Below are 12,301 nucleotides of genomic sequence, written 5' to 3'. Positions count from 1 at the left end.
AATCAAACAAAGCAAGACTATGCAAACAAAAAGTAAATCAGAGGGATACCAAAACATTAACTTTGTTCCTCAAATTTCTAAACAAAAGTTGTTTTGAACACAGCAACTCCTGTGCAGCAATGCCACCTTATGTTGGCATATTAATATGCCATTCCACATAGATTTTATGGCCGAGTTCCAATTAAAGGAAGAGGAAAGCATGGAAGAAAAGATCTGACATTTTAGTTTGTGGTTTGAAAATGTTTCAGTCTTCCAGAAAACATCCATCTCATGTAAAGGCTCCTAGATATTGGTCTGTAATTCAAATACTAAAGTGATGAACTAATCATAACAAATAGTGCTCCAGGAAATACTTATCCTTATAAAGGCACTTGGTCTGCCCTTCAGTCTACAGGACAACAATGACTCACTGCCTAAGAATGAGTCAATTATCTCACAGTTGGTTTGCACAAGATGAGTAAGCCAGATGTTGTGATTGGGCTCTGCCTGTCCTTCAAGGCTCGATACCAGAAATGGAATGACAACAATAGCTTCAAAAAAGCTTCAAAGAATCTGCATAAACTTGAAGCAGCAGCCATCTTAAAGAGCTCTGAACCTTTGTAATCTTCCATGCAGTCAAAAAATTTATTAGAATATAAATTTGATTGCTATCTACATCCAGTTATCTATTCCCAATAGGGGCTCCATATCCACACTGTGCCAAGGAGTGACAAGATACTTCCCATCAGACAAGCTCCCGATCCCTGTTGTTGTACATCAGCCTAGCTTATGTACTCGGGACTCTGGGGTGGGATTTAACTCAGACATTAAGACAGAGTAATCACATTTTCAGACCATCCTCACACTGGAACATTTAAAACTCCAAGCAGACACAAGCACGCAATGACGGCTGCAGCAACTCTGCAGAACCGCTGATCCACTCTAGCATGTCTCACATGATGAAGATTACCACTTGGTTGTCACAGTGACTGAAGCCTGCTACTTACATTGCTTTCATTTTGGGAAATCTGCTCGACCAACACTGGGCTTGATCAAGCTTTATAAAATTAACAGGAAGGAGCCTGGATTGCACCACGGATTTTCCTTCACTCTCCATGGATTGTTGTTTCCAACTCCACAATGGCATGACCAAATAATCTGTTCTAATGACGTTGGTTGAGGGATAAATATTGACCTGGACACTGGGGAGAACTCCCCTGTTCTTCAAATAGTATTCATTGCATCTTCTGTCTCCACCTAACAGGCTTAATATCTCATTTAAGACAGCACTCTCTCGGTACCACACTGGTTTGCCAGCCTAGGTCACATGTTCAAGTCTCTGGAGTGGGACTTGAACCTACTACCTTCCAACTGAGGCAAGAATGCTACCACTGAGCTACAGCTGAAACCTCCTAGCAGACCGAGGAATCAGCATGTAAATAATGACAAGTTATAATTCAGCTACAGTGTCCTACACATTTGCAATCACACATTTAACTCAAGGGATTAATTTAAAGTGCAAAAAGAAACCTAAAAACAATCAAAGCCAGGAGGAGAAAGACAATCAAACTCAGGTCAATGACCTTACCACTGATATTCTACTTATCTTGTTTAAATATCCAACTCAGAAATCTTTCTATGCTTTTATTTTTAACTTCAGCTTGATACATCTGAAATACGTTTGCAATCATGTACCCACATTCATTACACTCAGACAGGTGGGAGATGAAGAGATGGATGATTCCAATTTAAGCAATATCCCTCAACTTTGTGCAGCACCTGGCTTTTCTAAAATTCAGTGTGAAAAAGGGTACAATAGTTCAGGGGGAAATCATAGCCACAAGTGTCAAGGCTGTAAAAATAACAAAGTCACCACAAATTAGCGCGCCGTTATCTCACCTCCCCAGCTCTTCACCCATCTCATAGTACTTCTCCACATTATCTTGCTTGAAAATTGCCATTGAGCAGGTCAGATCCAATGTCATTATCCACTTCTCAAGTATCAACTGGAGATGCTGTAACGCAGGAAAATTCCTCCTATTTCAACAACAGGTCTGGAACACAAACATACACAACACATGGTCATTTAAGTTGAACAACTGGAAGACACATTCATAACAGCCCAAATGATATTTACTGGGAATTAAAAACATTGCATTACATTTATAATAATGCACCCAGCTTTTAAGGATTCACCATTTTTAAGAGGTCGAGGATTCAATAACAGATTGAAGCACTTCTTTGAAGGGCATGAAACAGGAGCCTTTCACAGCACCGCTTGTGCTCCTGAACAGTGTGTGACTGGGACATGTACAGTCCATGTACTGCTACTTGTCTTCCAATCACTTCTACACCATATGATCATGTCAGGAGCGAGTGGCTCCACTTAAACAGGATGCTTTCTTTAGCTTTAACGCACAATGATCTAAAGTGAACACACACAGCCTTTATCTCAAGAACCCTCTGTACACCTTTTCAATTTAATAAAGTCTTCCTGAATTAAATGAATGTACTGTATTCTTCAAAATGTTACACGGTATTTAAAACAATTTATACCATTTAACAAACAAAGAAAGTAGAAGTTGAATTTTATTGCGTTCTTGCTAGAAAATGACCTGGTTTTAAGAGGAACTGACAGAGCGCCAAAGAGGGTGCTGCACAGTATAGGGGTGTGCTGACCATGAAAGCATGCAACAAAAACACAATGTACTCACAATTCCTACACCTGGAATTAAAGTCACCGCTATTTGTTCCCCTTTGAAACCAAGGCACTGTGGATATAGTTCTGATTTGTGTCAAATGAGCTAGCACAATTCTTCAAGCTTGGTGTGAGGCCAATGAACATGTTACATATGCAACACAAGCCAGTGCACAACACAACAAAGGGACAACATGACGCCAATTTAAGGGTACAATGTACTTACTGTTACTCATACATATATGCACATACGTCTTTGCTGGAAGTGGTGTGTCAAAAAGCTACAGTGCAGTATAGGGGGACTTGTAGAACAGGATTATAGGAAGAGGAATAGGCCATTCAACCCCTTGAGCCTTGTTTTGTCATTCAATTAATATCTTAGCTGATCTGTATTTTAATGTCATTTATCTGGTTTGGTTCCATATTCTTCACTAACCCTAACCAACAAAAATCAATCCTTTCAATATAACCTTCCTAAAGTGTGGTGTCCAGAAGTAATTGTCCCTACCTCTGTCTCTGAGTCTGGGGCATAGGCACCAGTGAAAATTATCCAGGTAATGACTGAAATGTTTCTATGCTCCAGTTTGAAGTAAACAGCAGCAGCTCCTTTTGACTTAAGAGCCATAGAGGAACATAATATCTGATTACCTTGAGTTGAGTTGCCATGAGTACTGTAAACGGTGTGGGCAGTCAGTGCCTGCATCATCCAATGTGTAACAATGAGATGCCAGATGTGTAGGTTTTGCTTTAGAAAATGAGAAAATAGCAGCTTGGCCTATAGAAGCTCCCTCCTCTATCAGCCACCTCCCCTCATAATAGCATCCTGTTGCATTTGGAATAGCCCTAATGTTTTTCCTTTCATTGCACCACCTGGCAAGGTATCTCAAGCATTTATTACCCTTTGAGTAAAGACCTTCTTCCCACTCATTGCAGCTTGTGTCTCCAGTCCTGGTTTCCTGCAATGCTGTAACTGAATCCAGAAACTTTCTACAGTTTTAAATTGTTTTGGTCTCTATGCATTTAGGTTGTTGTTGCCTCCAAAACAGCACAAATGACTGTCTATTTATATCACATAACTTGCTCTACTGGATTCCTGTCATAGTTCTACTCAGTACCAGATGTAATGCTGCATAGATACAAACTAAGGAGTTGTTCCCGTTTGCAATTTATCTAAAACTAATTTTCAGCCTCAAGAGACACTGTCTCCAGAGGTTAAAATAATGACTGAACAACTTGTATTATAAAATGTTTCTAAAGAGTCCAGGAGCGGGAGTACACCATGTGGTTCCTAAACAGTGATTTATATAGGTGTGGCATTAGTTCCTTACTAAGGTGCGGTGCAGTGAATAACATCAGGCCCATAACAGTCTTACTACTCTCTTTCAAGTGCAACTGCCTGTTTCCTGTGCTCGCTGGCCTACACTGGCTCCTGGCTCAGCGACTTAATGACTTCAACCCTTCCTATCACTGTAATCTCCTCCAGCCCTGTGTTCTTTCAATTCCGGCCTCTTGTGCTGCCTCGATTTTCTTTGACCCACCTTTGGTAGTCATGCTTTAAGCCATTTAGGCCCTAAAATCTGGATTTTCCTCCCTGAACCTCTCCGACTCCCTTCTCCTTTAACATAGCCCTCTCTACATCTTCAACAAGCTTTTGGTCAGCTCTTCTAATATCGCCTGTTATGGTTCAATGTCAAATTTTGTCTAATTATTCTGTGAGGTGCCTTGATACACTTTACCAAGGTGCCAGAATAAAACCATAGAATGGTTACAGCACAGAAAAAAGGCCACTGGCCCATCTGGTGCATGCCATATCTCAAAGAACTCAGCTAGTCCCACTTGTCTGTCTTTTCTCCACAGCCCTGCAAATTTTCTCTCCAAGTATTTATTCAATTTCCTCTGAAAGCCATGATTGACTCTGCCTCCACCGCAACCCTCAGGCATAACTCGCTGCATAAACAAAGGTTTTCTTCATGCATCCTCTGGCTCTCGATCCTTCTGCCCATGGGAACAGTTTCTCTATCTACTCTGTCTAGATCCCTCATGATTTTGAATACTCATTCAAATCTCCTCTCAAATACCCCTTTTCTAAGAAGAACATCCCCAGCTCCACCAACCTATCCTCACAATTGAAGTCTCTCAGCCCCAAACCATTCTCTTAAGACTTTTCTGCACCCTCTCCAATAACTTCACAAGGTTCCTAAAGTGCGGTGCCCAGAACTGGGACACAATACTCCAGCTGAGGTTTAACCAGTGTTTTCTAAATGTTCACCATAACACCTTTGTTTTTGTACTCTATGCCTCTATTATTAAAACTCAGGGTCACACATGCTTTATTAACCTTTCTCTCAACCTGCACTGTGACCTTCAACAACTTGTCCCAGATCCCTCGGCTCCTAGACGAACTTTAGAAACATTTTATAAATAATATAAGTTACTAATTTAACCTCTGGAGATGGTGTCCCTCGAGTCTGAAAATTAGTTTTAGATTCTGAACATGTTTTTTCTAATAGTTTTCTAAATAAAAATTGCAAATGGGAACAACTCCATAGTTTGTATCTGTGTAGCATTACATCTGGTACTGAGTAGAACTATGACAGGAATTCAGTAGAGCAAGTTATCAGATATAAATAGACAGTCATTTGTGCTGTTTTGGAGGCAACAACAACCTAAATGCATAGAGACCAAAACAATTTAAAACTGTAGAAAGTTTCTGGATTCAATTACAGCAATGCAGGAAACCAGGACTGGAGACACTAACTGCAATGAGTGGGAAGAAGGTCTTTACTCAAAGGGTAATAAATGCTTGAGATACCTTGCCAGGTGGTGCAATGAAAGGAAAAACATTAGGGCTATTCCAACTGCAACAGGATGCTATTATGAGAGGAGGTGGCTGATAGAGGAGGGAGCTTCTATAGGCCAAGCTGCTATTTTCTCATTTTCTAAAGCAAAACCTACACATCTGGCACCTCACTGTTACACAATGGATGGTGCAGGCACTGACTGTCCACACCGTTTACAGTACTCAGGGCAACTCACAACGCAAAGTAATCATATTATGTTCCTCTATGGCTCTTAAGTCAAAAGAAGCTGCTGCTGTTTACTTCAAACTGGAACAACAAGACATTTCAGTCATTACCTGGATCAAAACTAAGATAAAAACAAAAAAACTGCGGATGCTGGAAATCCAAAACAAAAACAGAATTACCTGGAAAAACTCAGCAAGTCTGGCAGCATCGGCGGAGAAGAAAAGAGTTGACGTTTCGAGTCCTCATGACCCTTCGACACCTGGATCAATTTCACTGGCACCAAACGTCCCCAGACTCAGAGACAGAGGTAGGGACAATTACAAGCTTCATTAGTTCCTCCTCTACACGGCAGAGATGTTTCTGATGGCAAAATCAATATGTTGTTTAAATTACTTGAACCTTTAAGCACAGTCTTGGAACAGAGTTTAAACTCTCTGTGCTCGTCACACAAGAGGCATGGAAAGAACTCAGTTAAATTAAAGTTTTCATCAAACACACCAAGCGATTTATAATATTAACAGTGCCACCTGCTGCTATTACCTACCTCCAATTTTGGATGAAGTTTTGGTGTTTCTCATCCAGACTATCAATCTGGATTTATGCTTACCAGCAACCTAACCTTCAATGCAACATGCACTGAATAACAATGGGAGATATATCTGTGCCATGTACACCAAACATATTCATTACAAACTTTCCCATACGTCACAATGCTGACACCACATTACGGTATTACATTCCAATGTCAATGCTGGAATTATTTTTTCCTATGGTAACTCATTTGCAGAGAATGTTCAAAGTAAACATACATTCCAAAGCACGATCACACAATACCACATCCCAGTCACAAGGCAAAACCATTAAGGAACACAATGCACCCATAAAAATCTATCATCCTTTTTCATTTCAACCTAAAGATTTACTTAATTAACTGCACTTCATGATAGCTTCAAGTTCTGACAGCCACAAAAACGTGAAGATCACTTCTATGTTAAGTAAAACTCTAACAACCTTGGTGTCATTTTTAACCCAAGATGAACTTCCAACCACATATTTGGACCATCACTAAGGTCACCTAACCTAATTCCACCTCCATAACATTACCTAGCTCCTCCCCTGCCTCAGCTCATCTGCTGCTGAAACCCTCATCCGCTGCTGAAACCCTCTTCCATGCCTCTGTGATCTCCAGATTAAGCTACTCCAATACACTCCCTAGGCCAGCCTTTCACATTCTACCCTCTGTAAACTTGAGGTCATCCAAAATTCTACTGCCCGTGTTCCAACCTTCACCTAGTCCCATTTGCCGATTATCCCTGTGCTCACTGATCTACGTTGGCTCCCAGCAATATCTTGGCTTTAAAATTCTCATTCTTATTTTCAGTTCCCTCCATGGCCTTGCCCTTCTCCATCTCTGTAATCTCATTCAGCCCTACAAGCCTCTGTGATATCAGTGCTCCTTTAATTGTGGCCCCTTGAGCATTCCCAATTTTAATTGCTCCATCACTGGTGGTCATGCCTTCCGGTGCCCAGGCCCCAAGCTCTGGAATGCCAATCTTAAAACTCTCTACCTCCCCTTCCCCTTTTAAGGTGCTCTTTAAAATCTACCTCTTTGACCAAGCTTTTGGTCATCTGCCATCTGTGGTTCGGTATCAAAAGTTTGCTCTATAACACTCTTGTGAAGTGCCATGGGGCGTTTCATTAGCATGCAATGCCACTGGTTTTGCACGTGTTTTTACTGCATATTCGCTTACAGTCTAGATATTTCATTGTTTAATTTTTTAAAAATTTGAAGCATCAAGTCTGGTCCGGGATGGGAATGGCAATTGCAATATGTACGCACAAATCAAGAAAGCACAGATGTTTACTCAATAGCCAGCTGATATTAGCCGGGTTGGCTCATCTCAGCCAGAACAGCACTGGCAGGAGCTGCACCCCGAGGGCTAGGGGAGGTGGAAAAGTTATCCAGAGAGAAAAACCCCAAAATATTCACTTTTCTCCAGTGCTAACTCAGTACCTCAGGAGCTTCAATAAGGTCTCAAATTTTCATCATCCAACAGCTTCAACTAAGGCTCATAATAAATTTCTTCTAATAAGAAGACATGAGGCTTGAGAAGGGAGAATATCGTCCATCAGTGGTAGATGAATTTTACTCACAAATACTGTAGAGTTCCTGAGATGGACACACACATTCACTTGGTGGAGCTTCGTGCTGGCTCACTGTGCTTATGCATCTAGCTTCATCAATTCTATGGAATGCTAACAGCCAATGAAAAAATTTTATGGCACCTTCAAAAAAAAACTGTTGAAGAAAAGGAACAACAAAAAATGCAAAAGCAAAATACTGGAGATGCTGGAAATCCAAAATAAAAACAGAAAATCCTGGAAACACTCTGCAGGTCAGAGAGATGTGGAGAGAAACAGGTTAACATTTCAGGTCAAAAAATTAACCATTTCCCCCAGATGTTCTGCCTGAACTGCTGAGTATTTCCAACATTTTCTGTTTTAGTTGTGGAAGAACAGGCTGTCTCATCATGTCTTTTAAAAGCAGTAGCTGCTGTTACATGGGCAAATGCGAGAGTCATTTTGCATGTATCAAGGCCCCACAACAGCAAGGAGATAAATGACTAAGGGAGAAATATTGACCAGAACACAGGGAGAACTCCCCTGTGGCATGGGATCTTAACATTGGCCTGAAGCAAAACAAACCATGGTTTCATGAGCTCATGGAGAGTGTCTGGTTAGCAAACAGTTTAAAGATTAGAAGTACTTCCTCTGGCTCATGAAATAACTCTTTTGTCTAAGTTTTTCCTCAACATGCACAGATTCAGCTTGTAACAAAGTAGTACAACAAGGCCAAAGCTGTATAAAACTGTCTTGTCATTTTTAATGCATCATTTCTCAAAAAAGTTTAAGAGTATTATCTACTTAATGGCTCAACATTATCTTAGTGTTAGAAGGGATGGTAACTATACTTACTGGTGTCTTGTTATCACGTTGAACTCCGAGTTACAGACATTTTATTTTGTTCTCCTTTGCTAAAAATGGAGCTGAGCAGAGGACTATCACACTATCACCATGCCCTTGCTCAACCTCTCCACTGCCTCAGAATTGTCAGGCTGATTCTCTGGCATCCAGTACTAGATGAGCAGAAACCTTATCTAAATATTGAGAAGACAATTCCACTGTATCGTTGGTCCTTGACTATTGGCTCCATTCCTCCTGAGCTGTCTGAGGCTGCACCAGATGATTTGCAACTTTAGCATCCTATGTGACTCAGATCAGATTCCAGATACACATCCACTCCATCACCAAGACCGCCTACTTCCACCTGGGGAACTCACTGCACCAGCTAACCTGTTATTGAAACCCTCATCCATGCCTTTATTACCTCTATTCCAGTGCACTCCTGGCCAGCCTCACATCTTCCCATCAGCTGGAACTCATCCAAAACTCTGATGCCTGTATCCTAACTCACATCAAGTGCCAGTCACCCCTCGCCACCATGCTCAATGATCCACATTGGCTTCCAGTTGTGCAACATTCCAATTTTAAAATTCTCATCCCTTTTTTTCCAAGTTCCTCCATGGCCTTGTTTTTCCATATCTCTCTAACCTCCTCTAGGTCAACAAACTGAGATCACAGCACTCCTTCAGTACTGACTTCTGGTGCATTCTCAGTTTTCATCGCTTCACCATTAGTGACTGTGTCTTTAGCTGTCTGGGTTCTAAACTCTGGAATTCCTTCCCAAAACCTTTCTATCTATCTCGCCTCCTTTAAGACAAACCTTAAAAAGCTACCTCTTTCCATAACAACATGATGGGTAATGTCAACTATGACGGGGCAACGTTGGAACCCTGAGATCTGCAGTGGGGTCAAACAGGGTTCTGTTCTGGCATCAACTCTCTTTGGCATATTCTTCTCTTTGCTGTTGTCATGTGCCTTCAAGTTATTTTTAAAGGGTATCTACTTACACACCAGAACTGACGGAAAGCTGCTCAGCCTTGCTCGTATGACATCCAAGGCAAAGGTGCGTCAGGTCCTCATCAGAGAATTGCTCTACACTGACAATGATCCACAAGCATTTCATAACGAGTAACACCTGCATTGACAAATGAGTAGACTCTCTCACGCCTGTAAAGAGTTTGATTTGACCATCTGCATCAGGAAGACAAATGTCATGGTCCAGGTTGTTGCCATACCACCATCTATCAGCACTGTCAATGTGACACTGGAGGTTGTTGATAGGTTCATATGTCTGGGCTCAACCATCAACAGCGATCTGTCACTTGATGCTGAAATCAACACGCACATGCAAAAGCTGTAACTGTTATGGACAAGCTGAGTAAGAGTGTGAGAAACAACAGCAACCTGAGAACACCAAACCACAAGTCTACCAAGCCTGCATCCTCAGCGTACACCTCCACAGTGGTGAGACCTTGACAACATATGCTAGGTAAAAGAAAAAGCTGAATAGTTTGCACCTTCACTGTCTCAGGTGTATCCTCTGAATTTCTTGGCAAGACAAGGTCACCAACTCAGAAGTCCTGGAGTGTGCTTATTCAATCAGCATGCACTCATTGCTAAGCCAACAATGTCTGCGCTGGCTCGGCCACATTCATCGGATGGATGATGGTAGTATATCTAGACCTTCCGGACAGTGAATTCACCACTGGATCATGACCTCCTGGGTGTCCATACCTCCTCTAAAGAATGATATGATGATGGTGGACATTGACACTGACAACTGGGAGACAGCTGCTGATAGCCTCCAGAAGTCTTGGCTGACTGGTTTGAAGGGTGTTCGAAAGGCAAGCAGAAACAAAAAGCCTTGCTGGATGAGAAGAGGGCCCAGCGAAAACATAGGCCAGAGAGTCTTCTTAACATACTGTCTTTCTCTGCAGAAAATGGCATTCCAGAGTGGGGCTTCTGAACTAGGCGATGCTTAACACAGAGTTGACCACCTGCCACACCTCCTGTCCTAACATCACCTTAAGTGGTTTGGTGTCAAATTTTGCTTGATAGTGCTCCTGTGAAATCGGTCGCTTGGTAGTACAGAACTTGAGTATTGCTAAAAAAGAGACATGTTGCTAAAGCTTCAGCAACCGTCTCTCTTTTCAGCAATATTCTTGAGAAATTCTTTGGAATTTCTATCAATACAAGTTGTTTTTATATGGTTCTGCAGGTGGTACGAAACCTTAGTGCCTCATCCAATCTTCACTGAATGTGAGCATTTTGCCCATGAGGATAGCACAGCTGTGTCCAAACCAATTACCACCCATATCCACTTCACAGGTCACTCAGTAACTATTGTGATTGACATACCTGACTGTTTTCCCCACATCATACATGCAATAAGGCCAACAGTATTTCTCCACTGCTTTCCCAAATGAGATCAACTAACTGCTCCTGTAAACCCTAATCTATGGTGCAGTTCTAGTTTCAGGGATGTAAGCAACTCTCCAATACCATGGCCAGTCTTCAGGTGTGAGCTAAGAGTTAACACTATTCAATGATGACAGTTGTTCTATCCTTGCACAATGTCCACTTGTGCGCTCTTCCCAGGAAGAGTCACTAGACAGCACAAATCCAGACTGATTTTCCCCTCCCTGCTCTAGGGACAACGTGGACCAATAGTAGCAAACATCACAAAAAGAGCTTTGATGTTTTAAACGACTGACTTTGGCATCATTAAACATAATATCCATAGCTGCAAGAATGTGTTACACAGTATAATACAACACACACACAGTTCATGGAGAACATCCTGATATCCATTAACAAGAGCCAGATGTAAGATTGACAAATCCTGAACTTAAAATAAATCTCTAAATAAAACTTAACCAGTTACAACAAAAGAAACTCTGATTTGATAAATATGGCTACATTTTGTTCTTGTTTTAAAATAAATTAATCTGGGCAAAGCTTAGGTTACTTTGATGCATTTAAGACGTGATAACAATGATATTTGAGGGTGATGAAATATACATAATTTGAATACATATATTTCATGAATAATGTATAGCCTATGTGTACATCAATTACATCAAAGGCTCTGTAAGCATTTCAGATCCCCACACAAAACCCACAGATTCCTGTGGTTGTTTAAAATGTACTTTCCAAACGCACAGCCCTTTCTCTCCCTTTTCCCTTCATGTAAACCAAGCCCAGCCAAAATTCTCCACATTCCAATTCTGCACATAGTCCAGAAGCTGGTATCATTCAATATAAATTAATAATTAAATACGAAATTATAGTTTAAAAATTTGCCACACTTGCTCTGATACATCTCCAGTTTCTGACAAAACACAGTCAGGTACTGACTCAGGAGCTGGGGTCCCTGGGCTCCTCCTCAGCCCCATCCTCTCTGGCTCCACATTCATTGTTCAGCTGAAGGAAGACGGAGCCCATAAATGGCCCAGGAGCGACCCGAGTCACTCACAGTTTCCCGGCTCCATGTTCCTGTCCCATGTGGGGGGCGTATCAAAACCGAGGGCAAGTGATAAACGGCCTTACCCCAGTTTCAGACCGAGCTCCCACTCACCATGCTCAGGAGCCCCAGCCCTAAACCACCCCAGCAACCAGGAAGGAAGTGACGGCA

The 12,301-nt window shown here is 41.6% G+C and overlaps 1 protein-coding gene across 12 annotated transcripts in view; it reads right to left on the bottom strand.

The window, feature by feature from the left end:
• LOC121286838 (death-associated protein kinase 3-like) overlaps nucleotides 1-12,301 on the bottom strand; it is a 44,900-nt gene extending 32,599 nt beyond the window's left edge. Inside the window, exons 1-3 of one of the 12 annotated variants that reach the window (XM_041203919.1) lie at nucleotides 12,217-12,301; nucleotides 5,883-6,063; nucleotides 1,879-2,033 (exon numbers count right to left, since the gene is read on the bottom strand). In XM_041203919.1, the coding sequence (XP_041059853.1) occupies nucleotides 1,879-1,964 (86 nt within the window). In that variant the 5' untranslated portion in view covers nucleotides 1,965-2,033; nucleotides 5,883-6,063; nucleotides 12,217-12,301. Of the gene's footprint in view, nucleotides 1-1,878; nucleotides 2,034-5,882; nucleotides 6,064-6,247; nucleotides 6,370-11,975 lie in introns of those variants that run through there. The other 11 variants (XM_041203922.1, XM_041203921.1, XM_041203930.1 and 8 more) reach the window with 11 other exon arrangements.

This window comes from Carcharodon carcharias, chromosome 14, assembly GCF_017639515.1.
Source record: "Carcharodon carcharias isolate sCarCar2 chromosome 14, sCarCar2.pri, whole genome shotgun sequence".
NCBI classification, from domain to species: domain Eukaryota; kingdom Metazoa; phylum Chordata; class Chondrichthyes; order Lamniformes; family Lamnidae; genus Carcharodon; species Carcharodon carcharias.
Note: the sequence above shows the minus strand (reverse complement) of the source record. Positions and strands in the feature narration are given on the sequence as shown.